The sequence below is a fragment of the Myiozetetes cayanensis genome, unplaced genomic scaffold, assembly GCF_022539395.1.
Source record: "Myiozetetes cayanensis isolate MyiCay16 unplaced genomic scaffold, myiCay2020 scf16, whole genome shotgun sequence".
Lineage (NCBI taxonomy): Eukaryota > Metazoa > Chordata > Aves > Passeriformes > Tyrannidae > Myiozetetes > Myiozetetes cayanensis.
The window spans coordinates 17,224,908-17,252,902 of record NW_026087270.1 but is presented as its reverse complement, the minus strand read 5'-3'; the positions used below and the strand labels follow the sequence as shown (position 1 = coordinate 17,252,902).

Genomic DNA, 27,995 nt, shown 5'->3' with positions numbered 1-27,995 from the left:
GAGGAAGGCGCGGGAGGGCAGCGCGCAGGCGCGGCGCTGATGGCGGAGGCGGCCCCGGGCGCGCCCGCCTAGGCCGGAGCAGCATCGGCCGCCATCCATCCTCATCCCCGCCATCCGCCCTCATCCTCCCTCATCCGCTGCCCTCCGCCGCCATCCGCCCTCATCCGCCGCCGCCCGCACGGTGAGCGCCGCCCCGCGGGCCCCCCGGGGCCTGGGCCGGAGGATGGGGGGGGGCGGCCGGGCACTGACCAAGGGCCGGGCCCGGGGGCTGAGCGGCCGCGGGGAGCGGGACCGTGCAGGCTCCGCGCCCTTCCGGCGCCCCGGGGAGATCCAGGGCCAGCTGCGGCGGCCCCTTCGTGCGGGGGTTTCGGGGGTTCCGTCCCGCGGGGAAGGAGCGGCCCCGGGCGGCTGCGGCGGGGGGGTTCGCGTTGAGCGGCGGCGGGAGGTGCGGCGGTGTCGCGGAGCTGTGAGGGCGCGGCGCACCCCCGCAGGGATTCCCTAATTGCGTTCGGTTTCCGAGCAGCTAAAGCCGCGAGTAAATAGCGGTAATTACTGGGAGTCCTGGTCAGTAAGGAGCTCATCTGCCGCTTGGCAGCCGGGACACTCGGCCTTTTGCTTCGCAGCGCCAATAAACACCAAATAACTGTGGCAGTTGTGCTGCTGAGGTCAAGTGTACGTGCAGCTGTACGAGGACAGCGGTTTTCTCCTGTCTGGTTCAGCAGTTTATATTTTTGTCCTCCCTGTTGCAGGCTCGGTGAAGCTGCAGTGGCTGAAGTGAACCCATTGCCAACATGTTCCTGTACAACCTGACGCTGCAGCGTGCCACTGGCATCAGCTTTGCCATCCATGGCAATTTCTCAGGTAATTTTCTCCTCCCCTCACGTGTTTTGGGTCGAGCTCTTTTGAGTAGTACAGGTAAAAACACGGCTTTTATTCAGTTTGGTGCTGAAGATGGGCTGCTTCAGTGCAGTGGGGTTTTTTTTATGCTGAGTTATCCTCTGCTCTGGAGTGTTACTTGAGCTGTGGTAACTTGTGGAAAGATCAAGAGAAGTTTTGTTTGATTATAGATTTGATTTATTTATAGATTTAATGTAGTATTTTATCCAGTTTTCTGCTCTGCTAAAAGATGTTCAAACAACGGTGGTACCTTGTGAGGTGAATAAGTTGCTTTGAATCCCTCAATCGTAATCCTAAAACTCTGGCATTTGGTAGCCGTGAAGTTCTCCCTTTTCCTCGCAACGCTTCCCGAAGCTGCGCGGTGTCCTCTGTTGTTGCTGACTCGTCCTCGTGTCCCTGGGTCCCTCAGGAACCAAACAGCAGGAAATCGTCGTTTCCCGGGGCAAGATCCTGGAGCTGCTGCGGCCCGACCCCAACACGGGGAAGGTGCACACGCTGCTGACCGTGGAGGTGTTCGGGGTCATCCGCTCCCTCATGGCCTTCAGGCTGACGGGGGGCACCAAGGACTACATCGTGGTGGGCAGCGACTCGGGGCGCATCGTCATCCTGGAGTACCAGCCCTCCAAGAACGTCTTCGAGAAGATCCACCAGGAGACCTTCGGCAAGAGCGGCTGCCGCAGGATCGTGCCGGGCCAGTACCTGGCTGTGGACCCCAAGGGCCGCGCTGTCATGATCAGTAAGTCGCTCTGTTGGCTTGTGTGCCCCTTGTTTTTTTCTTTCCTGCTGTCCTGTGGATATTTATTTTGGAGTAGGTGTCCGCCAGGTGTAATTGGGAGTGTTCCTGGAGCGGTTTGTTGGGCTGTGAGATGTGGCAAGGTGTGCACAGTAGCTCCTCGGTGCTGATGGAGCTGCACAAGGGAATTCTGACGCTGGGCCAAAGCCAGCTGGAAAGAGTCCAGCGTGGTTGGCCCTGCACAGAGCCCTGAAATGTGGGAGAGAAGATGGGCTTGCAGGCATCGGTGCTGCGGCCTGGTCAGTCAGCTCCCATGGCCTGAAATGATGTTCTGAGTTCATGTCTCTTCTCTGAGCTGTGTCCTGAAGACAGCCAGGTGCATTTCTGATCAGGCTTCATGGGTAGAAGGACACTTGGGGAAGTACTTTTTCGATGAGATGTAGCACGAGGTGTTTTAGGGACTTGGCAGGGAGCTTTCTCAGTTTGCTGCTGGCAGCTTTGTGCAGCCCTAGTTTCCTGCATGCTGAGATGATTTACCAGTGCCTCTTCATATTGGTAATAACAATAAATAATGGTTTGCTTGTAAGAAGGTAGCACAGTCACAGTTGTACCATTCATGTTGATATTTGAGTGATGTTTATGTTGGGGGTGCTGTGTGCCAGGCAGGAATGCATTTTCTTGTGAAAGCATTTCTGAAGAAAAGCTGTCTTGCCAAATGGCTTTAAACAGTGGAACATCTGGCTGCTCCTTTCCATTTGTTTTTGCTTCCCTGCAATCTGTGTGTGCTGAAGGAGTGAGTAGATCTGCCTGTAGTCATTGGAGATGGAATCTTGGGCTGGGTGAATGTATCTCAAAGAAAGGGTCAGTCCTTGGCTTTGAAGGGTTGGAGTTGTCATTTACACTTGCAGCCTGGAAGGTGTAAAAGGAGGCACTGGAGGTTGGTTGGTGGCACAGAGATAAACCCCAGTGGTGAACTTCAGCTGAATCAATGCTGGCATTCTCCTGCCAAGCTGCATCTCGATTTTGGGCTGCAGGTATGGTCAGATTGGACTGTCAGGTGCTGTTGTCCTTCCTTGCAGGTGCCATTGAGAAGCAGAAGCTGGTGTACATCCTGAACAGAGATGCTGCTGCTCGTCTCACCATTTCTTCCCCACTGGAAGCCCACAAAGCCAATACCTTGGTCTACCACGTGGTGGGAGTCGATGTGGGGTTTGAAAACCCCATGTTTGCGTGTCTGGAAATGGATTATGAGGTGAGAAGCATTTGATCTCTCTTTGCTGTCTTTTGGATGTTGTTGTTCCCTGTTCTGTTCTTCATCTGTCTGTGGGGAACAATGGCTGCTTTTGCTGTCTGAGGCACTTTTTATTTGTCACAAGTTTACTGGCTTTTTGGTTTGCCTTCAGTCAGAATGGGCAAGACTCTTCTGTCTTGGTAATTCTTATCCTTGCTATTCAGCTGCTAATGTGCCTGTTTTCTTCTTTTGAACTTTTTTTGTGCATCTTCTAGAAAGTCTTAGTTTGGCCTTCGTTCTGTTGTTACTCAGAACTTTTTACCCACAGATCAACTTTGCTCTTTCTTTTAATACTTCTCTTGAAAGACACCTCCATGTGTACTTTTTTAGGAAGCAGACAATGATCCAACAGGAGAAGCTGCAGCCAACACACAACAGACACTGACATTTTACGAGCTGGACTTGGGTTTGAACCACGTCGTTAGGAAATACAGCGAGCCCCTGGAGGAGCACGGCAACTTCCTCATAACAGGTACTGCCCACAGAGTCATTTTCTCCTGGGTCTGCTTGGTTCCCATTCCTCAGGGAATCAGAATCAATATGCTTTACATCCTAGGAATTGTTCTGATGGTAGTCTGGGCCATTGGTGTAAATTAATTGACCTTGGTGTCACATAATAAGTGGTGGTTCACACATGGAATGGTAGCAGTGCCAAAGCACCCCTGTTTAGGTAGTGCATAGGTGCTGTTGTACTCCCTTGCATGGGATTCCATCAGCTAGAGGCAGTAGGTGAATCCATGGACTAAAAACCCACTTGTAGGGCCTGGATGCAAAGCTAACCTCACACCTTCAGCCTGGGAAGCTGCTGGAGGTTCCTCTGCAAGCACAGAAGACACTGAGCTGGGAGAGCATCCTTGTATGATTACCCTGTGTAATGTCCTGTATGCAGCTGTCAGACACCAAATATTGGGCTGGATCTGACCTTTACTGCTGTTTTGATATCTTTTGTTAGGCTGGGATCTTCATAGAAGCATTTTTAAAATCAGTCTTTTATTTTCCTTTCCAATAAGAGCAGATTGGTATATGTAGCGTGATAGAGGGCACTGGAAACTACATTGCTTTAAAGAAAACCAAAAGAAATATTCTGCTGGCAGTAAGTCACATCCGTGGTAAGGGCTCTTCTCCTGATACTGTTTTTGTTTTCCAGTTCCTGGTGGTTCTGATGGCCCTAGTGGGGTGCTGATCTGTTCTGAAAACTACATTACCTACAAAAACTTTGGTGACCAACCTGACATCAGATGCCCAATTCCCAGGAGGAGGGTGAGAATTTTTAAAGATGCTTGTTATTTCCCTTTGGAGGTTAAGGAGGGCATCAGGGAGGTTTTAAAGTAAGAAAAAGGGAGTTAAAAGTGTGTGGGTTTATCACATACTTCCCTGGCTGCATGTTATCTGGGAGAGGGGATGGAGGCAGGCACAGCCTGAATGATGAGCTCAGTTCATGTCTCTTCTCTGAGATTTACCCTGGAGATACTCCAGAGACTCTGATCAGGCAGCACTGTCCATGCAGGGTGGGATTCCTTGAGATGGTGAGTCATGGTGGCTGTTGCAGATGCAGGTGAATTCGACAGCTGCTCTGTTGCATCTACGACTGCTTCCTCTTCCCTTTGGTGTGGGGAATTACATGCCTTGGCAGTGCTTGGAACACCTGCCAGGGTGCTCCAAACCAGCTGTGTGTGGGCTGCAGCCTTTTCCTCCATGTTTGGCTTTGATGTGTGAGAGAGTTGTCTGGAGAGGAGAGCAGAAAAGACACGAGGGCTGATGCTTAGGCACAGTGTGCCAGAAATGTGTTTCCTTTTGGGTTGGCTGTGGGTGTTACAGACAGGAGGGGCTTTGTGTTAAAAGCCTCCTTGCCTGCACCTGTGAAATGGAAATACCTCAGTCAGTGGAATCACATCTACGCTCGCTGGGTAATTCCAGCAGTGACCTCCACTCTCTTTTCTTGACAGAATGACTTGGATGACCCAGAGAGAGGTATGATTTTTGTCTGCTCTGCTACACACAAGACCAAGTCCATGTTCTTCTTCCTGGCCCAGACAGAGCAGGGAGACATCTTCAAAATTACTCTGGAGACTGATGAAGACATGGTAAGCATCATGTGAATGGTGGCAAAAGCATTCATTGAGAGGAGTCCTTAGTCAATTATTTTGATTCTCTAAAGTGATATATATTTAATATTGTAGGTTTAGCTGTGTAATGGCACATATTTTACGTGGTTTGTAATACAGGTAACACCAGTCACAACTGTGGGTATTAGTCATACAGAGACACTGCACAAGGTTTGCAAAATCCTGTGAGGATTTTACTGCAGTCACTTGGGCATATTTTAGATGTTCTGACAGTGGTCCTTTGTTTAAAAGATGTGAAGTGTGGTCCATGAACCTGCTGGAGAGTATTCAGGAAACTAATTCTGGGGAACTTTTCTCTTGATTGCAGTAGGTACTCTCTGATCTCTTAATCAAATATTTACATGTTGCAATCAATATTTTTACACATCTTGGTACAGCTGGCTTTTGAGACCATGTCAAATGTAGAAATTCGCTCAGGACAGTTATTTTTCACATGTTGGAGAATGGCTGGTATTCAGTGAATCAAATTTCTTACTTTCTAGGCAGCTCTCTGTTTTCGCAGCTTTAATTTTCCAAACTGACTCAGTGTTAAAAAGCCAGAAACAGTCCTAGAATAAAAGAGGCAGCCTGGCTTACGTGTGCAGAATAGTCTGTGTGGAGCTTTATGGTACTTTGTTAGCACAGCCACGTCCTCATCTGCTTCCAGGTAACAGAGATTCGACTGAAGTACTTTGACACTGTTCCTGTCGCTGCTGCCATGTGTGTGCTGAAAACGGGGTTTCTCTTCGTGGCATCTGAATTTGGAAACCAGTGAGTAAACAGTTTGGCATTGGTGTTCTTCCCCAGGCAGACTGGTTCTGCCCAGACCTGCAGACCGACCCTTGGGCTTACTGTGCTTACACAGCACCTCTGATTTCATGGCTAAATCAGTGCTTTGTTCACAGAGCTTGAGAAGAACAGTTGGATTAGACTATGACTGAATGGGGGAATTTTCTTGTTGTTTGGACACAGATTATTAGACGATGTAGTGCAGAGAATAAACCATGACTTGCTATTGCAGTAGGCTTTGAAAGAATTGAGCACTTGCTCTTCATCTAGGGTTCATCACATACCCAGATGAATTATCCTTTCAATTAGTTTTGGTAGTTTTGAGTTGCTGTGTGCTATGTCCCACTCAGAAGGGGTTTCTTATCAGTAACTGTGTTCCTTTCCTTAACAGATAGATTTCCATAATAAATATACACTTGAGGGCTTAGCCAGTTTATGTTTGGGCTTCTACAATACTTTTAAGGCTTATGCCCATCTTTGAAGGTGGGTTAAGTGGAGATTTCACAGGAATGGAGATTTGAACTCTGTTTTTCCTGACTGCATCTGCAGTCAGCCACCTGAGGGAGCCCCAGCCAGTTTGCTGGACTGGATCTGAATTGAGGAAGCCATATTCAAGCTTTAGGAAAATCAGGAAGTAACTCATTTTATATTTTTTTTTTTTTTTCCCTCTGAAATTTAGTTTGATTGTTGTGCTCTTTAGGCTTATAAATTGGAATAGGGAATGTGGTTAAAAACAGTAAAGTGAGAGTATTCTAATAAAGTAGGTAACTGTGGAGTTGCAGTCGTAGCCATTGGCCTTGCTTTTGGCTCTCAGCTGTCAGCTGGTGCTTTAGCTTTAACATGAGAATATCTGAAAGGCTCAAAGGCAGACAGAAAACACTGAAACTCTGGGATACCTTGCCAGCAACAGCCACAAATGGGAAGGAGTGAAGCAGGGAGGTTGTGGGGGTGTCTTTTTGTTGCTGAGATTTGATGGGGGGCGGAGATTGTGGGCCTCTGATTCCCTTTAAATGTTTTGTCACCAAGAAGACAGATTTTAATAGCTGTGTAATGTAGGGTTGGATTTCTTTCCTCCCCACTGCCTGAATGTCTTCTGGCTAAGCCTTGCTTGGAGAAGGCTACGTGAGCTTTGCACTGAACATGCTGTTGTTGTCTGTCTGCAGTTACCTGTACCAGATCGCTCACCTGGGGGACGATGATGAGGAGCCAGAGTTTTCTTCTGCCATGCCTCTAGAGGAAGGAGACACATTCTTCTTCCAGCCACGGCCTCTCAAGAACCTGGTGCTGGTGGATGAGTTGGACAGTTTGTCTCCTATTCTGTGCTGTCAGGTACGCTGCCATCGGCAATCTCCCATTTACCGTGGACAAATGGGAGTGGAGTCACCAAAGCTGTGTTAGCCTGGGTCTCCAGAAATGCTGCTCTAGTTTAGTTCCATTTTCCCATTCTGTGGATATTGTTTGACACTTTTTCTCTACACAGATAGCAGATTTGGCCAATGAAGACACACCCCAGTTGTATGTGGCTTGTGGTCGGGGGCCCAGGTCATCTCTGAGGGTTTTAAGACATGGACTTGAGGTAAGACTTCCAGCACTTTACAAGAACAGCTTGAGAGGTGAGGGCAGTGGGAGAAAATCCTTCAAATAAAGGTGCTGAAATGAAGGGATTCTCCTTTTGCTGTAATCTGGAGACCAACTTTCTGTAGGCTTGCTCCTTGGAGAAATAAGAGTTGTATTGTTTATTCTTACAGTCTCAAAGGCTTTTTGTTTGGTTAACTCCGGCAACCTGCGTTTTGTCTCTTTCAATACTTGAGTGTATCGAGCTGGAACATTCCTGGGGTCTTCCAGCTGCTGCTGGACTCTGCTGGGGGCGGGTGACCTTGTGTTAAAGCTGATCATCCAGAGCTCTGGTGCTGCCATAGCGCTGCAGGATGTGTTCTGCCCTGTAGCACATCTGGCACGGTGGGGAGAGCGTCAGAATTGGGAATTGTTGGCTTCCCTGCCCGGTTGTGGGAAAGCCTGAAAACTGCTGGTGGTTTGGTTGCTTACTCTAGTAAGTCTAAACATCTGTTTGCACAAGAACCTTCTTCCTGTTTACTCTTAGGTTTCTGAAATGGCTGTCTCAGAGCTGCCTGGTAACCCCAATGCTGTGTGGACTGTGAGGAGACATGTTGAAGGTACGCAGTGTTTTCCTGAAGCACAGGGAGGTCATAATGGTTTTTTGTGTGTTTTGTTTGTTGTTGTTTTTTCTTTCTTTCTTTTTCTGCCCAAGGAGATAGGAAAGGTGCTGCATGATGGTTTATGTACTGTCCCCAGAAGTTATGGTTTGATTCACTAGCCTCTTGCTTGTATTTAGAAACCACCCACCCTCCAGTCCCCTAGAATTGTCACCCTTCCCTTTGACAAAGAAGCACCTGCCTGCAGCTGCATCCATCACCCAATATGTGATGTCAGCTGCACATTTGCAGCCTGAAGCTGCTGAACTTCTTATCCTTCCCCACTTCCCATATGTTCTTGCTCAGACATCAGCAGGCAACACTTTTTGCTGGAGCACATTCCCTGTTCTTCGTGTGCATGTTGACAACTGTAGTAATCAGCCCTTTGTGAGAGAGTGGGATACAAATTATGGAACAAAGAAGATAAATCGGCAACACTGTCTGTATTTTATTACTGTATTTTATTATCTGAAGAAAATAGTCTGTTTGGGATAGGACACACTCGCTGTTCAAAACCAGCAGTGTGTAGAATGCTGCTGATTACAGGAAGGTGAAGATTTCACATTGTCAAAATATACTGGATTGGGGGGTTGGTTGTTCTTTTTTTTTTTTTTTTTTTCCTTCCTGATCTGAAATAGTGGGTTTGCCTTACTAAAGAACTAGAGGAAATGTAGTCCCTTCTCCTGCCTTTCTCTTGAGGGTGAGAGCAGAGTTCCAAAGAAACACCTAAAAAGCTTGAAGTGAATCTGTTCTGGGTATCTGTTCAGGTGATTATTTCCTAAGCAGTGCTGTGTATAAATCTCACAAAGACTTCTCTAGGTTTATGCACTGAACTTAAAAAAACCAGATTGTTGCAGTAGAGACCTTAACCTGCTATGGTGTCATGATACCTTAAATTTAAACAGAGAAGCGTTTCTTCCAGGGAATCTGTAACCCTGTGGGAATTTCCATCATTGCTGTGGGATTTACCTTGCCGTGCCAGAACTGCCATGCATTCATGTCCTGAGACTCGTGTATTGCCTAAGCAGCATGGGAGGAACTTGGAGCTTAAAGTGCCTTCCTGTTCCCCAGAGATAAAAGGGTCAAAAGGAAAATATTTCCACATTTCATATCAAAAATACATGCTTTTCTACAAAGGGGCATTCCAGTTTGGTCGAGAGGAACCTTTGCTCCAGCATTCTGGAAAAGGTGTGGGTAACATTTGCTCCCTCTGAGGGATGGAGGCTTCTTACATCACCTTAGGTTTTAAAACCTTTTCTCTTGGGGTTCCAGAGGTTGACTTCCACTTTTCAGGAGATGGAGGACTGTTGCTAATCATCACAAAACAGACAAGTCTCGTTGCCTCATCTTTTTTCCACCTTCCAAATTTTCCAGGTTTCGGCATGATCATGATTTCAGAAAGGCTGGAACCTGTAGCTGTTGAGCCTTGCTGCCTACCCTGAATAGCGCTTACAGTTACGGGAAACCCATCCTCGAGGTCCAGCTCTTTGAATTCAGAAATCACTGGAGTGGGTTTTGATCAGAAAGAGTGCAGAGCCTTTTCAAACTCGTGCCTGATCTCGGCACTGCCCTGGAGTGCTGGGTTTGCAGCAGGGGGGTTGCCCAGCTCTCCCTCGGTGCCACGTGCGCTGCAAGGCCTCTGTGAGACACACCCAGCCCTGCAGCCCTCAGAGCAATTACTAACCATGGCTGGTGCGTGGTGATACTCACTACCAATACCAAGCCTTTTTTTTTCTTCCACAGGTGGCTGGTGGTGGAGGTGCTGATCACAGGTGTGTACCCACTGCTAGGGGCTACTGTACTGTCCCACAGGTTAACCACAGACAACCCCCGAACGTCGTGGGGCTGCGTTCATGCTAAGCTTTTCAGTAAATGAATTCTAGAAGCTGGGGTGTAGCTGGAGATCGTTGCCTTTGTAGTTCAGTAGCTGAGGAGTAGAAAGCAGATCCCGCTCCGTCTTACAGTCTTTGAGGAGCAAAATAATCAAGTGTGTCTCTGTAGAGCAGTCAGTTCTTGCTAATGTCAGATGTGTGTGTTTCAGGGGTGTTTTCAGCTCCCTTGTAGACCAAGGTTTGGCTCCCACCTGCTTTGTACACACCTCAAGAGAGAAAAAGATCAGGTGTGCTTGAAGCACCTGTAGGTATCGCTGGCACGGGAATGCCCTGTGGTTGTGGGATGCACCTGCCCATCAGACAGGAGTGGATGGGTTTGCCCCAAACCCTCCCTTGCAGTTGAGTGTGGAGGTGTGTGGGTCCAGCTGGCTGTGTGCTGTGCTGTGCTGTGGAGGTTGATGGGAGCTGACAGGCAGCGTTCCCTGCCTGGCACTCCTGCGTGCAGAGCGGGTGCAGTGAGTCACCGCCGCAGAGTCGCCGTGCTGGAGTAAACAGAAGCCCAGGAAAATGCGATGTGCTGTCATCCCCTCGGTGTGTGTTGAACTGAGGGTAATCCTGAGCTCTGTCATTGCTCATCAGATTGTTCACTGAGCTCTGAGCTAGTGGTGACTGTATCAGTGCAAATTCAGATGCTGCAGAGCATTAAAAAGCTGCATCGAGCCTGGACTGCGTATAGGGATGGAATTCTGCTGGACTAACTCAAGCTGAATCCATGACAAATAACAAAAAGCACAGTAATGTAGAGTTCAGGGACTGAAATGTCATGTTTTCATAACTGGTCGTGACGTGTGCATGAAGCTGCAGAAAACTTGTAATGAGTGTGTAGGAGAATGAGTCCAGCTGTGGCTCTTCAGAGTCATTAAAATGTCTCTGTTACTTGCTGAAAGGAGCTAACTGGAGCAATTAGAACAGTAATAAGCATCTCTGAAGTCTTGTGTCTGCATACAAAATGATGTCTATCTCTTCAGAACTCTGGGGAGCCTGATGTTGTGCTTGGGATTGTGCAGAGCTAAGTAGGTATCTTTTCATATTAAAATCTATAGATCTTTTCTTTTTTTCTGAGAACACTTCAGTGTGCCCTAGGGATTTAGTCCCCTTAAATTTCAGCTAGGCTGCTATATTTTCTAAACCAAAATTGTATTGTGTGAATCTGGATGAATGTGTCTTATTCACAGACTTAATTCTGGTAAATCAAACCCTTTATTTCAAAAGCTCCAGCAGAGAGGCATTAAGCCACACAGACTTCAAGCAAAAATGCACTTGTCACCGTTACTGACACAGACCTAAAGACATGCTCTAATACAAATGTAAGGCAGTGGAAAGAAAGAGCTATAAAAGTATTAAGAGGTAGGAATGAGTTTTCATTTAGAGTAGGACGAAGGGAATCTGTTTTGCTTTCGAATGGGAGTTCTTTGTCCTGTTCCAAATCACATGGTTAAGCCTCCAGCTGGGACACAGTGGTTTATCATGAGAATTGACAGCCCCCAGGGAGGAAGGCAGCAGCTCTCAAGAAATTTGGAAAGCAACAGTGGTCTTTGAAATGGAATTCTTAGAACATCCTGTCTATGTGATATTTATGAATCAAATGCTTAGCCTGTGAACTGTCACAATCTCCATTTAAAGCCATCGAGGAATTTCTGTAGACTTTTAGTGTTGAAAAAGTCGTGCAAGTTTGTAGGGGAAGCTGCTGTTCAGTGTAGAAAATAACCTGTGTTTAACTGCAAGTCTTGCTGAACTCTGGCCATCGGCTGTTAATGTGGGAGGAATTCTCCTGTTAAGCCAAGTGTTTTAAGTAGTTGGCGTTACTGGTTGGGTTCTGTGTGCAGGTTCAGTTCTTGTTTTCTCATTTCCCCAAGTGGGCTCGTTCCTGTTTGTGGCTGTCAGAGCATGTTGGAGGTCACAGGCTGTGGCCACTTAATAGAGCAGTAACAGAGTTTATGCCACAGGCTGCTGCTGGAATTGCTTTGGTTACACAGAGCTCCTCAGTCTGAGCAGAGCTGTGGTCTGCGTACCAGATGTTGGGGAGAAGTGGATTTTTATTTTTTCTATTTTTTTCACTTGCATATTTTCAGCTGTATGTAAGAACTTTTTGTTATAAACGTGACACAGCAGGTTTGGCAATGCTTCCCTCCAAACAGGGTGGATAAGAACAGTTCCTGAAGCGTTTGTTTTGGTTAACCTAGTTTGGGTTCTTGAAGCTGCTGCGTGGTATTTACTGGCATCCTGCTTTCAGCCCAGTGAGAGTTCTCTATTATTAAAATCATTAGCCACTTCTCCATATCTCCCACATTTGGAAGGTATGGAGAATTTCCATTCAAGGGCAGAAACTGTGACAGCTCTCTTACACCCTCACCTCCACTAGTTGTGCTGTGGTGCCCAGGTCTGAGCTTTGGGTTGAGTTGGGTTAAAATGAGGAATTTTCGTTTTAAGAAATAGCACTTGCATGACACCAGCAGCAGAATTAGAGTTGCTTCTCTGAGGCAATCTTATTTCCAAGGCTCCTGGCTCCATTTCCCAACAGACTTCATTGTTTCTGTTGCTTTGTTACTCCGTTATAATGAGACTCCTTTTCCCTTCTTCAGGCCTGTTGCTTTCTGCAGAGTGAAAATGGACAGCAGTAAACTGGGACATTCCCTTCACCCAGCCCTACTACCCTTGTTTCCCACAAAGTTTCTCTGTTTCCAGATGAGCTCTTAAGATTATTTTGATTAGCATAGCCCTTCCACATCCAGGCTACACGACTCTTCTGGGCTGTCCCCTTTGGGAGAAGCCAGTACTGGGGATAGTGGTTGCAATACTGTCACTTATCCCAGTAGAAGTGAAGGGTCAATGTTTGCTCTTTCTTAAAAATGGAACTGTTTCTCATCCCAGGAGAGTGTACTCATGTCAGTGTGAATGTAAGCCAGTTGAGCTTCTGGAGAAGGGTAGAGCAGGTTTAACCCTGAGTTCCTCTGCTGCAGTGCACCCTGATTGTTCTCTGCAGCCTTTTGTTGTTTGGCTGCTAGACAGAGACTGTGGTCCTGCAACCTCCTGTGTGCAGCATCCATGGTGTGGTTTCTGCAGATGGGTTCCATATGTTCAGATTTTTGGAGTAGACTGTATCATTTGACTGTTTGAGTGTTAAATCTGGATTCAGCTCCTTGTGTGAGGTGGGACAAGTGTCTTCAAGGCTTCCTAGACTTTGTGCAGTCTTTGAAAAAAAAGTAGGCAGGAATCTTGCTTGCCAGAATGCAGAGTATTGTGAATTGACTGTGAATCTGGATCGTGGTTTGACCCCTGGCTTGATCTCGCATTGTTTGCAGTCTGGCAGTGCCTGGCTTTTGGACAGCGTGTCCTAGAGCGAACTTGTGCAATACTGTCAGCAGCTGTAATTATCACAGCAGTTCTGCTGAAGAGTAGCTGCTAGACATGTGTCAGACTGCTTGATTGCGTTGGGAAGCCTTGCATTTATTTAATCAGCACCCTTTTTTTCCCTGTCTCCCTTGACCAGATGAATTCGATGCCTACATCATCGTGTCCTTCGTGAACGCCACGCTGGTGCTCTCTATCGGAGAGACTGTAGAAGAAGTGACTGACTCTGGATTCCTGGGTACCACACCCACCTTGTCCTGCTCTCTTCTTGGTGATGATGCTTTGGTGCAGGTAATGAATGGAAAGCTGCTGCTGACATGCCTACCTGTGCCTGCCACTGTCTGCTTGCTGCACAGACATGGTTTCCACAGTAGTGCAACCTTTGTCTAAAGGTGTGGATTGGCAGCGAATGATGCTTATTCAGCCTTTCCCTTTTTATATCTAAGTGGACAAGCTGAAGATGTTCCTAATCTCCTTCAGTATTTCTTTGCTGTAGTTGAAAGATGCAGTGCTTCCAGCTGGCAGGTGACTTTCTGCTGGCTCAGCCTGGTAAATAGCTGATGGATCACTGCTGCCAGGAGCAGTGCTTGCCTTTGGCTTTTGCAGCAGTCAGAACCACCAGTGAAATGGGAGTTGTGAAGGGATGGGAAATGTAGAATTGATGTGACCTTTTTTTTCCTGCAGGTCTATCCAGATGGGATCCGGCACATCCGAGCAGATAAGAGAGTAAATGAATGGAAGACACCAGGGAAGAAAACCATTGTGAAATGTGCTGTGAACCAGAGACAAGTAGTGATAGCACTGACTGGAGGAGAACTGGTTTACTTTGAGATGGACCCGGTACGTGTGTTAATGTTGTGAATGAGTTTGGAAGAGTGAGCCAGAGATGGATCCTTGATCAGACCTGCAGAAAAGGATTCAGTAGTGAAGCATCCTTCTGGGATGGATAGATCAAAGTCCTGCATATCTACACTGTGTCTTTCTGAGATTATTTCATATCTGGCTAAAGTCTCTGAAGTTCATAACTGAGGCTGAAAGTTGTGTACTTACACTCTTGCTTTTCTGGTTCTTCCAATCGTAGCTGAAATAAGGCTGTAAAGAAATAGTTTAAAAATTGCTGCATTGTTTATATGACAAATCCAAAGTGTCATATTAAAAACAAAGTGTCTCATTAATAAGTCATCTGTTTCTTTCTCAGTCAGGACAGCTGAATGAGTACACGGAGAGAAAGGAGATGTCGGCTGACGTCGTTTGCATGAGTCTGGCCAACGTTCCCCCCGGGGAGCAGCGCTCCCGGTTCCTTGCTGTTGGGTTGGTGGACAACACTGTCAGAATTATCTCCCTTGACCCTTCAGTGAGTAGCTGTGCTGTTTCTGCCTTCTGTTGGCTTGAAATGTTCAGAAGGACACTCCAGAGGTGGGCTGTGTCCATCCAAACTGTCCTTCCATATTCAGGTGGATGTCCAGGAATGGATAGCTTGCATGGTTTTTCTCTGATGGCTGGGAGAAAACATGGCCCTTGATCCTTCCTTGTAACAGATACCCTTGTTTTATCTAGAGTCATCCATGCCTGGAGGGTTCATCTGATGAGTCACAAAAGCATTTTCTTCTTTCTCTTTCTGTTCTGGGTGGGTTTTTTTGTTGGGGTTCTCCCCACATCTCCCTGTACTCAAAGCAGACTCACTCTGCAAGCAGATTGGTGGCAAAACAAGCCTTACCATTCTTCTGCCTGCAGCAGATGAGTGTTCAGAGGATGGCTGCAGTAACCTAAATTTTGCTCAGGTCACTCCGTTCTAAATAGCTACAAACTGTGCTAGAACAGTTTGGAAGGATCCAGTTTATCTTCTCTAAAGCCCAGGCTGCTGTCGCTCCTGCTCACCAAAACCCACAGAGCCAGCATCTATTGCGACTTCTTTCTGTGCTGGGGGTACTTCTTTCTGGAGATTTAAAAGGGCATCTTGAAGCTCCTTAGGTGGAGTTTGAATGCCTTGGTACCGTGCCAGGCCTTGCTGACTGGTGCCTGTGTCCCCCAGGATTGCTTGCAGCCGCTGAGCATGCAGGCGCTGCCCGCGCAGCCCGAGTCGCTGTGCATCGTGGAGATGGGCGGCACGGAGAAGCAGGACGAGCTGGGGGAGAGGGGCTCCATTGGCTTTCTGTACCTCAACATCGGCCTGCAGGTGAGAGGTGCCTGCCTGCTTCTGCCAGGCGTGTCTTGGGGAGTTTTCGCTCGAAAGGTGGATTGTTAGAATAGCCTTGTCATCGTGTGGCACAGCACAAAGCCTGGCCCTCCCTCTGTGCTGAACAGGCGTGACTGGGGCATTCACTGTGTGACATAGTAGAGGTGCAAGTTTCCCACACGTTCCTAGACTTAAGACTAATCAAAAGACAGTATATTGTCCCAGATTTCATGTAGGATGAACTGTGCTTTTCCCCTTCCAGAAAGAGGGCATGTTCTAAAAAATACTCCTGGGTGAAGTGTTGAGCAACTCCTTAGAAACTGCCTGTAGGGCAGAGTATCAGAGAAGTAACTGCCCACAAGCAGAGGCTCTGCTTTAATAACTCTGCTGTTACACAGTTTTTTGTTACATCCAGTACTGACCCTGTGATCTTTGACCAAAAAATGTTGTTTTGACAATTTGACATGTGGTAAAAATAATCAGCACCATCCAGCTTCTTTTGCATGCCTCAAGTTTGATGTCAGAATGCAAAGCTCTTTTTAAGTAGCATTAAGTTTTTGGGTAAATCTTTTGTACCAAGAGGGACCGGGGTCTGGAATTGGCCCTCGGGTTTTAATGGCTTATAGGATATACCAAAGTCCTTGGTCTGTTTTTTATTTTGGGGGGGAGGAGGGTGGGTGTGTGTTTGTTTTACAGCAGTTCCTTTCTGCCCTGTAGGGCTGTGTTTTTTTTGATACCAAGACCCAGCTTAGCGTGTGGCTGTAGGAGAGAGTTGTGCCGACAGCCAGGAAAACAAACACCTAATTCCTCAGAAACAGCCTCTCTGTTCTGAGTTATGGCTGTAGTTGGGTTTTCTTCCCTGCACCTTGCCCTGACTTTGTGCTCTGGTGCCCAGAACGGTGTGCTGCTGCGGACCGTGCTGGATCCCGTCACCGGCGATCTCTCCGACACCAGGACCAGGTACCTCGGCTCACGGCCCGTCAAACTCTTCCGCGTCCGAATGCAGGGCCAGGAGGCGGTGAGTGAGGAGAGGCAGCTCCTGGATGGGTGCAGGTCCAGTCCCCAGGCACTGCGTCCTGGTTTTCCTTGTGGGTGGGCAGGGTGGGGAAGCATCCTTGCGACACAGCAGGACCCTCTGGGTAAGGGTGGGAAGTAGAATGACTTCATCATGGAGCTGCCTGGCTCGCAGCTCGCTCTTTCACAAACTGTCTTGTTCTTGTTGGTATTCCCTTCGCTGCTTAGAAAGTAATCTGTAGTGCTGCCCTACCTTCTCTAAAGTAGGGCTCTTCTGACCCACAGACTGTGTCTATGGCATGTTTAGAGAGCTTTGGGCATGTTCTTGGGCCTAAAGACACTGAAAAACCTCATCTTGCCTTCCTTAGTGCACAGAGAGGCAGGGAGAGCCCTGTGCAGAAGTCGTACCCTTGAATGCTTGATGCACTGGATGGTTGTCTCATGGTTCAGCCAGGGGCTGGACAGCTGCCATGCACAGTTCAAGGAAAATATTTGCATGATTTGGCATAGAAGGAAGAATGTATTTCATCAGAAGTGCCATTTCCAGCCTTCCTGATGTGGCACTGGGGAAATCAGCCACCCCCTGCTTGACTCATTTTTGGATGACACCTTCAGAGTTGAGAAATATTGCTGATCAGCACAGGGGGCCAGATCTGGGAATGTAACCTCTGCTGTAGTGTCAAGGTACCCTGGGTGAATCTCTTCAACTGGCTGCTGCCAGCTGTAGCTCAGAGATGAGGAGCTTTGCAGCTCTAGCAGAGAATGCTTGTAGAATGAATAGCTGAGTGCTCTTCTACTTGGAGACCAGCTCTTGTCACTCAGGCAGAAAGTGAGGTAGCACTGAGATTGATTCAGTCAAATGTATAAAGCTGAAGAGTTTAGAAGTCCATCTGCTTCCTTTGTTTCCCTTAATTTGATTGAAAATAGGCTTCTGATTATTTTAAGTAAATTTCATTAGGACTGCTCCAGCATTTGAATTGTGACAGAGCAGTAAATACTTATTTAAAAGACCTGTTCCCGTTAGAACAGGCTGTTGTTTAAAAAAAAAAGAGGTATGGCAGTATTGTTGATCTTGGCTTTTACAGATAGGTAGTGTTATTATTGCACCTCATTTTGAGTATTTCTTATTTTGATAGTGCTTTAAAGTTCCTCTTTATGCCATGTGCAATTTCTAGATCAAACTGTCCCGTGAAAGCAGGCAGTGTCTCTGCAGGTACAGCCTGAGCTGGGTGGGGTCCACCCACCAGAGTTCAGTTGTTGTGGTGGGTGAGAGTTGGGCACTGTCCATCCATTCATACTGTGTGGAGTGAGCTTGTCTCTCTCCGTCTGATCCAGCTAATCCATCTGCTGCCTGTGTTTCCCAGGTGCTGGCCATGTCCAGCCGCTCCTGGCTGAGTTATTCCTACCAGTCCCGCTTCCACCTGACCCCCCTGTCCTACGAGACACTGGAGTTTGCATCTGGTTTTGCTTCCGAGCAGTGCCCGGAGGGCATCGTGGCCATCTCCACAAACACACTGAGGTAAGCACTGATGGGCAAACACCAGGAGTTCTGGGCAGGCAGAGCAGTGGTGAATTCCACCCCACATTCAAAAGGAAGAGCTGAAGTGACTTGATTTAACCTCAGAAAGACCTTAATTATTAGTTGATTACTGATAGTGATTTGATAGAAACACTTGAATGGGTTTTGGAAAACAGACAATGCAAGGATAGTTGTGCTGTCAAAAAACTGTGCTGCTCAGTTTTGTATTTTCTAGCTTTTTTAAACAACAAATGGAATTCAAATTATCCTGAAATTTTCTGATCCACAGAGAGAGGGGAAGCTTTTAATAAATGTGAACCAATTGTGTATTAGGATCTTGTGGTTTGTGATCTGAATTGGCTGCTTTGAAGAAAATAAACCACGTGATTTAAGAAACCAGAGGCATGACAGGGATGTATTTGTTGCTTTTTAAAAGTTCAGCTGAGATACTAAACAGATAAATGAAAATAATGGACCACAAATTCAGGAACTCTGCTCTATGCACTTGAACAGGCACTTTTTTCATATCTGTCCTCGTTGAAATATTACAGCATTCATTGCTTTTTAAAGGAGTCATTCTTTCTGGAAAGACTTGTGGTTTTTAGACACCAAATGCCAGAAGAACTGGCATTTCAGCTGGCAAGTCACAGGAAGAAAGAGCTGGCATTGGGTTTTTCGTACTCTTTTAACTAAAGTGCCTCTGAGGAGCATTTGATTACGTGTCACAGTCAGTGTCACATTTAGATTCAGAAGATGTGTTCCCCAGGCGGGCACTTCCCTTCTTCCATGTGCTCTTTGTTCCTGCCGGGGTAGGCTTGGTTCAGCACCTTCAGAACACACCCTGGGACAGTGAGAGCCCTCGTGTCTGTGACCTCGTGCTGCAGCACCCCCTGTCCCTCAGCGTGGGCTCCCACTTAGGATGATAAGTTATACTTGTTGCTATGTGGCCTGAGAAAGCTGCTGCTCCTCTCCAGCACGAGCAAAAAGCTCCAGCTCCACTTTTGTTCTCTTGCACAGCTGTTTTTAGACCCTGTTCAACACGTGTCGCATCTTTGCCCCCCAGGATTTTGGCCCTGGAGAAGCTGGGAGCCGTCTTCAACCAGGTTGCCTTCCCGTTGCAGTACACACCCCGAAAGTTTGTCATTCACCCAGAGAGCAACAACCTGATCATCATTGAGACAGACCACAATGCTTACACTGAGGCCACCAAGGCACAGAGGAAGCAGCAAATGGCTGAGGTAATGGGGGTGGGGGACAGGTACGTGCATCTGTTCCCTGGAGGAGATTTCTGCAGCTGCAAGTACTTCCCAGCTGCCATTGCCTGCAAATGTTTTGTGCCCTGTGTGAATTCAGGGGCTGAAGGGAGTGGAGATCTGCCTCAAAACACAAATTTCAGCAGAATACACCACTTCCCAGTGCCCCTTCCTTTGCCTGTTGTTAGGACAGGCTGTAAGAACGATGTAGTGGAGGATAGTTTTGCTGGTGTAACACTGTTCTCTGGGTTTTCTGTGAATGGTTGAGGAGGTTTGCCTTTCAGTGGGTTGTTTATTTTCTTCTCAGAGTTGTTGATGTGGAGAAACAGCTCCCCAAACAACTGCCCCTTGGGCAGGGCAGAGCTGACACCGCTGTGCTCTGAGCTGCCGAGGCCCCTTGTGGAATAAGCTCAGGGTGGGTGGAAGCTTTGGGACTTAAAGGCTTTTATGTCTTCACAGGCAACACCTTGCCCTGGAGTACCTGGGCTTAGGGGAAACAGGGAGGCTGTATTGTAACAGAGCATGCTGGGAAAGGAAATCACTGAGCTGTTCTCTTCTCCTGCCCTTTGATGTGCCGCAGGAAATGGTGGAGGCTGCAGGTGAGGATGAGAGGGAGCTGGCTGCAGAGATGGCTGCAGCCTTTCTCAACGAGAACCTCCCCGAGTCCATCTTCGGTGCTCCCAAGGCAGGGAATGGACAGTGGGCCTCTGTTATCAGGGTGATGAACCCCATCCAGGGAAACACGTTAGATCTGGTCCAGCTGGAGCAGAACGAAGCTGCCTTCAGGTAAGGAGTGTTGCTGGATGCAGCAGGAATCTCTGCTTGTGATGAGTCTTATGTGTTTTCTTCCTTTTGCTTAGCTGTTGCTGAGCTGAAATCCAGATGCAGCGTGTTGTTGAGAGACTGGCTTGAAATTCCAGAAGTGATTGTCACATGGTTTAAGCTTTTGTCTTGCCTTTCCTTCCCTTCCCACCCTGATCTTGTCTGTATGTGGCATTAAGAGCTGATCGTGCTCCAAAAGTCATTGCTGGACCCCAGTGCTTAAAGAACAACACAGGGGTGAGAGTGACAGATAAGAGAGCAGGGAACAAGGCAATGTGCTGTTATCTCTCACTTCCCCTTCTCATCCAGATAAACTGAGGATGGATTAAATGAAGGGAAGTGCTGGAGGACTGGAGGGGAAAACCAACACAATAACCGCAAAGAATGGCGAGTGCCTCAACAGGTGGAGTTGGGTCATGCTGCTCCAAAAGGCTGACTCTGTCCTGTTTTGTCCAGGATTTCCAACCTGGCTGAGCTGTGTACTGAGCAGGAAATAACACTGGAAGATAAGGAAAGTTGTATGTACCTGTCCAGATTGGAGCAGCCTTTGAAAAACAGCTTCTAGTGGAGTTTTGCACATCACTGTGCAGTGTCCGGCCTGTGAAAGCAACATTTTGGGCATTGTGAAAACATAAAACGCTTTGGGCATGTGTGACAGCTGGAACACAGAGAGAGAATGTGGAAGAATGGTGGAATCTGCATTAAATGTTTCCGCAAGGAGGAGAAATGACCTCTGAACGGGAAATGTCAGTGCTGAAAGGCTGGGCTCTCGAATGTCCGCTGGGGCAGGTGCAGGTTGTGCTGTCAGGGGATCCAGTGCAGGTTAGTGCTGTGATCCCACTGATGTCCTGGCGTGTCCTGTCGTTCCCAGCGTGGCTGTGTGCCGCTTCTCCAATACTGGTGACGAGTGGTACGTGCTGGTGGGAGTCGCCAAGGACCTGATCCTCAACCCGCGCTCGGTTGCCGGGGGGTTTGTCTACACGTACAAGCTGGTGAATAATGGTGAGAAGCTGGAGTTTCTGCACAAGGTGAGGGGGATGATGGGCTCGTTTCCAGTGAGGCTGTTGGGGTGGCTGTTTCTTGACTGACTGCAGCATTACTACAACATTATTTGGTGAATTCTGGGCGAGATCATCGCGCTGATGTTGCACACTGGAAGCAGCCTTGACAAAAATAAGCTGCCTCCTACAAAATCATTTGGTACCTCCTTTGCAGAGCTGAGGATTGAACACAGACCTCATGAGTCCCAGTCTTTTACCCATCTGACTGGGTAAATGGGAGAGGAGCAGTGTTTTTCATGCCCCTGTTAGGGAGGGGAGGGAAATGGCTCTGTTTGTTTTTTGGGATATGAGCTCAGAGAGCTGCTCGAGCACTTGTTTACAGAGCACATTCATACTTGGGTCACTTGAGCCCTGGTGCTATGACTGTCAGTCCTTGGCTGACCACATGAAGCTGGTGTGAGCTGTCATCTTTTCTTGGAAGCAGTTTGGTTGTGTGTAGAAATGATTAGTGACCAGCTTGCTTGACAGGTCTCAGGGGCTTTAGCCAGGGTTTCAGCAGAAAAAATAGTGTTCTCCTTGCCATGTGCTTCCAGCATGGCTGAGCTTTGAGCAGATGAACACATGGAAAGGAATGTTGTGGCTTATTCATCTTCTACTGATGCAGTGTGTGGGTTCTGTCCTGGACCAGGGCCTTCTCTGGTGCCACTGGGAAGTTGACAGTGCTGATGTTGTGAAATAAACTTCTCTTAGCCAGTGCTGCCAAACTACAAATTCTGTAACTGGAAGCTCTCTCCATGTTCTCTTTTCTGCTGTGGCTGATCCTTTTGGATTGATCAGTGGAGATTTTTCAGCCCTGTCTGAGGCATTGTGGGCACACTGTAGTTGTTCAGATGTAACCATTTCTTTGGTGGCAGCATCAGGGTGTCTGTGGCAGATAGCTGAACTAGATTTATGCCTTTGTTTAACAACAGTCTGGGTGGATTTAGCCAAAAGACTTCTTGCTGGATATAAATCAGAACTAAGAACTGAGGCAACAAAGTCCTCATCTTTTTTTTGCTGCCTGCCCAGTGTGGGGTTCTTAGAGCAGTGCTGCACTTCAGTTAAGGTGCAGTGCCAGCAGTGTGCTGTCTGGGAGCACCCAGGGCTCTTTGTGGCAGCTGTTGAGAGGCTGCAGAGGACTGACCTCTTGCCCCTCCTGCAGAAGATTGGGATCAGCGTTTTGCATTAAAGACCTTGGTACAGGCTAGTGAGCTTCAGCCATACCATTGGCTGAACCTGTTTTGAAGCTTGGTGTGAAGTTAGCTCTGCTAATGAGGGTCTCACAGTCTTTGCCTTCCCTCCCCAGACCCCCGTGGAGGAGGTTCCTGCAGCCATTGCTCCGTTCCAAGGCCGAGTGTTAATTGGAGTTGGAAAGCTCTTGCGTGTGTACGACCTCGGCAAGAAGAAGCTGCTTCGGAAATGCGAGAATAAGGTACTGCCTTCTCTTCTTGTCCAGAGGTGTCATCTGGAATGAGTGATGCTTTGCAGCAGGAGCAAAACCAGGGGTTTAGATACTGCTCCAGCCCAGGGGTGTCTGTGCCTTGCTGAGTGTGTATGTCTGGAGTAGTGCTGGACTGGACTGGGCTGTTGTGCTGCCCCCATGCACACCTCATTTTCTCATCACCATTCAGGCAGTAATGTTGCAGGTTCCTTTTTGTCCAGCTGTGTGCAGGAGCCTATACAGACTGTAAATTGGCCACCTGCTGCAAATGTGAGAGGTCTTACCCAGATACAAAGCAATTGCTGGAAATGTTTCCTGAGATTGGGGGATCAACAGATGGGGACAGAAGTTGGAGGGTGCATAAGAGCACCTTGTCACATCCCCAGAGTGTTGAAAAGGGGGTTTTCTCCTTGAAGTAGATGGTCCTGCTGAACATCTCTGGTACTTGAGGAAAAAAAAAAATTGCAGAGTGTGTTTTTCTAACTCTTAATTGCCAGTTCTTCCCTCTCTCGTGCAAACTGCAGAACCTATGCCAGTAGCTCATTACTGCACAAAGGAACTCCAGCAGGCTCACAGGCAGACTGGGAACTTGTAGAGGAACATTTTTTTTTGTGTTGTGTGGTTTTGTTTGGGTTTTTTTTCCCCTAAAACATGACTCACATGAGAAATGGAAGCTTTTCTGCTCGGGCCTTCCTTGAGCATGTAGTGATGGGATACAGAAGCACTGCCTGCTTGCAGGATGCCCTGGCTTCTCCAATCATAGACTCACCAGCAGAGCTTATTCTCTGGACATTACTCATGGGGAGCAGGCTGTGAATGCCACGTGATGCCTGTTGGGTTGCACTGTGTGAGTGTGTATTTAGAGTGGGGCTGTAGTGTGGCAGAAGTGAGAGGTAATTTTGGAGGGAATGATGGGAAATGGGTAGTCAGCCGTAGCTCACAGGGGGAAATCACGTTTCGCTTGGAGTAGGGTAGAGCTAATGGGTTATGCTCCCCTGTTTGAAGCACTCGGGTTTTGTCCTTTCTCTCTCCAAAGCACATTGCCAACTACATCTGTGGGATCCAAACCATCGGGCACAGGGTGATCGTTTCCGACGTTCAGGAGAGTTTCATCTGGGTGCGTTACAAAAGGAATGAGAACCAGCTCATCATCTTCGCCGATGACACCTATCCCCGCTGGGTCACCACAGCAACTCTCCTGGATTATGACACCGTGGCTGGAGCAGACAAGTTTGGTAACATCTGCGTGGTGAGTGCGCCTCGGAGAAGCCGGGGCTTTTTGGAAGTGCTTTTCCGTAGAACATCCATGATTTATCTTAAAAGAATGAGAATCTGTCCTTCGCTGCAGGCAACGCCCTGTACCATTGGCTTGTTTTTATGGAGTGACTGGCTGTCGTCATAGTGGGCTGCAGTTTATCAGTTTGGTAAATGAAGCAAACAAGCTAAAGCATTAGCAAAGCATAAACATATTTCTGAAGCGTCCAATATTTTGTGTTGGAATTGCCTCAGAACTTGCAGTGAATAAATCTTGATAAGACGCTTGTGACTGTGAAAGGGCCCATGAGAACCTGAGTCAGGGTTATCAGTCTTACTCTTTCTGAGTAAACCTCATCGCTGCCATTTAACTTTCTCTGTCAGCTTCCTCTCCAGAGTTGGCTCTGTCAGTGCTGACACTTCCCCACTTGGCTGGATTTCAGCAGGGGAGGAGGAAAGAATAGATGGTCTTTCTGGCAGGGCTTTGATCTCTTTCTGAAGCGTGCTCGGGTGCTTTGGAGTGCAGAGTTCAGCAAGTGTCAGATGCTGCGCCTGCAGGATTTGGCCAACACACACAAATCTCTTCAGTTTTCCTGCCCCACATCCATCAAACTGTTTCCTCAGTGGGAACCACCTTCAGATCAGTTTGACTGTACCTCCCAGGCTGATCTGCAAGTGCCAGCCCAGGCAGATGCCAGTTGTGAGGTCCTGCCCAGGGTTTTGAGTGATGGGCCATTGGTCTTGACAAGGCAGTTGTCATTTAAAGGCTATGTTGGAGGGACAACTGGGTGGTTTTGCTGTAAATGGAAAGTGATTCTTACAGAGTCCACAAAAGCAGCCTTTCAGAGAGCACCAGGATTCTCCAGAGATAATGTGCTGCTTCTGTGCAGCTTGTTGATTGTTTTCTTGTTTCTCAACGCAGGTGAGATTGCCTCCCAACACCAATGATGAGGTAGATGAGGATCCCACAGGCAACAAAGCTCTCTGGGACAGAGGGCTTCTTAATGGAGCATCACAGAAGGTAATACTTCATGGAAAGCACACGGGTTTTGTGGGAAAATAATTAGCCACTTTTCTGTGAAGGCCTCTGCAATGTTGACCAGGAAATGTATTGGCAGTTCTGCTCCTACTTGATCTGCTGTGCTGTGGGTAATTTGTTTTCACTGTTGCTGGAAATCAGATTCAGTTTCTGAAATCACAGCTGAAGCCTGGTGGTGTTTGGAAGCAGCTCATTTTCTTATGCTGCTTTCCCTCATTACTTGCATCCGTTTGTCCAGCTGAGTTTTGCCATCTGGTCACAGGTGGAAGGCACTTCCTCTCTGGAAAGGCATTTCAGAACTAGCAGGTGGCCAAATTTATTCTGCTTTCCTCTCTCAAGCCTTTTGATGCTTTTGTGTAAGCTGAAGAAAAAAACCTGCTCCTGTGGTTGCCTTTCAGGCTGAAGTGATTATGAACTACCACGTGGGAGAGACGGTGCTTTCCCTGCAGAAGACCACGCTGATCCCGGGAGGCTCCGAGTCTCTTGTCTACACCACCCTGTCGGGGGGCATAGGAATCTTGGTCCCTTTCACTTCCCACGAGGTTTGTAAGCCCAGGGTGCAATGTTGCTGCCTTTCTGTGTGCTCATGCCCAGCCAGTGTAATAAATGTGCTGTATCCCGTGTGATTGCCATGCAAAGGGGCAGAGCAGGAGCTTGCTGACTCCTCTTTCTGCACTGGTTCTATGAGGATTTGAGAGCTTTCCTTGTTGCATTGCTGTTCTAAACCTGTTTGTGCTCCCGAGGAGCTCTTGGGTGGTTCAGTGCCTGAGGAGTAGTGTTTTGGCCTTGGTATGCTTTGTGTAGCCTGTAGACTGTTGATCAGGCACCCCTGTCTGTTTGGTGTGGCCTCTTGGAGCAGCAGATGCTAAAATATTGCCTCTTGGGGCTGCAGCTTTGTGCTGCACAGCTGCTTTGTGCCTCAGATCCTGGCCAGGGTGATTGCTTAGCTCTGCTGTGGGTGCTCCGTGTGGGGAAGTGGTGAGGGGGTAGCTGTGACCTTGGCTGCCATGTGCAGGGCTGCTCTGGCAGGGCCTGGTATCAACCACAGACTGGTTTGGCTTGGAAGGGACATTTAAGGACTATGTAGTCCAGCCCCAACTGGGAGTGTGATGGCAGCTTTCAGCCAGTGCAGGAACCTGGTGGGTGTTGTCTTGCTTTGCCACTTGATGTGCTTTTGATGTGCTCTCTGATCAATCCTTAATCTCCCCAGGATCACGACTTCTTCCAGCACGTGGAAATGCACTTACGGTCTGAGCACCCTCCTCTCTGTGGACGAGACCATCTCAGCTTCCGCTCCTACTACTTCCCAGTGAAGGTAGGCCTGAGCTTTTAGGATCATTGAGGTCCTGGGGGTGCAGAGAGTTGCTCTGGGGCTCAGAGCTGCCTTGAGGCTGGCAGAAGCAAGTCATGACTGCTGCTCAGTGGGGAAGACTGGGGCAGTATGAGCCAAGGCTCGTGTAGTGCCTGAGGCAGGAATTGATGCTGGCTCTTGAGCAGCACTCTGTAAGGAGAGCAGCACTTAGCACTTGAAACTGTGGCTGTTCTGGTTTCTTAATTCTTGTAATGAGCCTCCTCAGAGCTGGTTCTGAGACTCAAGCCCAGAGGTGCTGCTGCATTTCTCTACACTGCAGCATTTCCCCTTTTTCTACCACCACTGGAAAGGGAAATCTCCCTAGAAATGGCTATTCCTGCATGCTTCTGCTTTTGAGGAACCATTAGAAGCTGTTGACTGCTAAATGCTGTGACCAGGAGGGTCCAGAGTACTGAACCCATGTAACTGTGTGGTAACTGCTGCCAGAGTAGCGTGTGTAGAGTCAGTCAGAACACTGTCCCAGCAGCTGAAGCTGTCCAGGTGCAGCTGTCCAGCTGTTCTTGTTCTTGAGGAGCTTGAGGCTGACTTGCAAAGTGCACAGCCTCAAAGATGTGTCCCATTTGACTGAAGGTGCCTTTCAGTCATCACTCACAGCTTCCCCCGTCTTTCCCAGTGCAGGGCTCAGACCCAGGAGGATCCCTCTTCCTTTCCCTTGTGTGATTCTTCAGCTGCACCCAGGCCTTTTGGGTTTCTCTTTCGTTACTCAGGCTGGCCAGTAATTAATGTGATGCTAACTGCTGCTATTCAGCAGATGAGGTCACCAGGCATGGTCTTGTTTCCAGGACAGGATTAAGAAGCTCCTGGGAACAGACTGTTTGTAGCCATTTTTCCCCGTTTAGGCAGGGTTCAGTGCCTCTGTGTGGTGTCGATTCAGTGCTCTCCTCCTTGCCTCTCCAGAATGTGATAGATGGGGACCTGTGCGAGCAGTTCAACTCCATGGAGCCAAACAAACAGAAGAATGTGGCTGAGGAGCTGGACCGGACCCCACCCGAGGTATCCAAGAAGCTGGAAGACATCCGCACACGCTACGCTTTCTGAGGGGCAGCTGGCAGGGGCAGAACAGCTGACAGCTCCTCTGGATGCTCTTCCAGGCACTGTTGGGAGGAGGAATGTGTGCTTTTCTTCCCCTTTTTCAAATATTGGTTTGGTCCTCTTGGTTTATGTTTCAAAGCAACCTGGCTTCAGTAAATACAGTGTCAGCTGTTAGGTCTCCCAACACATCCTGCTGCGTATGTGAAGGCTCCTGACATTCCAGCTTCCAGCCAGAGCAGTTCTCTCTTGGGAAGTGCCCCAGGCAGGATGCAGACTGACCCTCAGCCCCATCTCCTTGTCCTCCCTTTAGGATGGGGGAGCCCCTGGGTGTCTTGCAGAAAGTCCTGTAGGGCAGATCCACCTGAGTCTTTGTCGTGTCAAGTGGGATTTGTGACTTCCCAGCGTTTTAGGAAAGGAAAGAGCTGTGGCATGTTTCAGGATTACCAGGCTGCTCTTAATAGTGCTTTGGGCTTCCACCAGCCCAGGGAGCAGCTGATGGGAAGCCTGGCTGTGTGGAGGGTGTAGCTGTCACACTTGATTTGAGCGTTTTCTTCTGAATTGCAGGGGGTTTTTTTGGACTCACCGTTTTTGACTGTTTTCCCTGTAAATAGAGTTTTGTACAATGTTGACTCTCTTGGGGGTGGGGAAGAGCGAGGCCTGAGTCTGGGACTTGATTTGTTTCATAATAACTTTGGCAAGAGAGTGTCTCCAAGCTGTGACTGTGAGCAGCACATGAAGAATAAAAGCCTGTTTTTTCACTAC

At 48.1% G+C, this 27,995-nt stretch overlaps 1 protein-coding gene and 1 non-coding gene across 2 annotated transcripts; both read left to right on the top strand.

Annotated features, from left to right (window-relative positions):
• Nucleotides 1-11: 11 nt before the first annotated feature.
• Nucleotides 12-27,994, top strand: SF3B3 (splicing factor 3b subunit 3). The gene is made up of 26 exons (XM_050311540.1): nt 12-181; nt 750-861; nt 1,307-1,633; nt 2,710-2,882; nt 3,252-3,393; nt 4,069-4,181; nt 4,868-5,005; nt 5,694-5,797; nt 6,979-7,144; nt 7,296-7,391; nt 7,917-7,989; nt 13,411-13,562; nt 13,956-14,111; nt 14,470-14,625; nt 15,304-15,447; nt 16,343-16,465; nt 17,826-17,980; nt 19,044-19,218; nt 19,814-20,019; nt 20,927-21,083; nt 22,402-22,527; nt 23,573-23,785; nt 24,713-24,811; nt 25,228-25,371; nt 26,040-26,144; nt 27,099-27,994. The coding sequence occupies exons 2-26, from the start codon at nt 792-794 to the stop codon at nt 27,237-27,239; spliced, it is 3,654 nt and encodes a 1,217-aa protein (XP_050167497.1). The 5' UTR covers nt 12-181; nt 750-791; the 3' UTR covers nt 27,240-27,994.
• On the top strand, nt 4,336-4,414 carry LOC126638094 (small nucleolar RNA SNORD111). Its single transcript, XR_007628502.1, has one exon. It is a non-coding gene; the product is annotated as a small nucleolar RNA SNORD111 (small nucleolar RNA).
• Nucleotide 27,995: the final 1 nt, after the last annotated feature.

Bases quoted from the DNA above. Each gene is read 5' to 3' on its own strand.
- SF3B3 (XM_050311540.1), top strand. From the start codon at position 792: ATGTTCCTGTACAACCTGACGCTGCAGCGTGCCACTGGCATCAGCTTT. The intron at 2,883-3,251 runs GTGAGAAGCATT...GTACTTTTTTAG, and splicing joins GTCTGGAAATGGATTATGAG to GAAGCAGACAATGATCCAAC. The intron at 5,006-5,693 runs GTAAGCATCATG...ATCTGCTTCCAG, and splicing joins TGGAGACTGATGAAGACATG to GTAACAGAGATTCGACTGAA.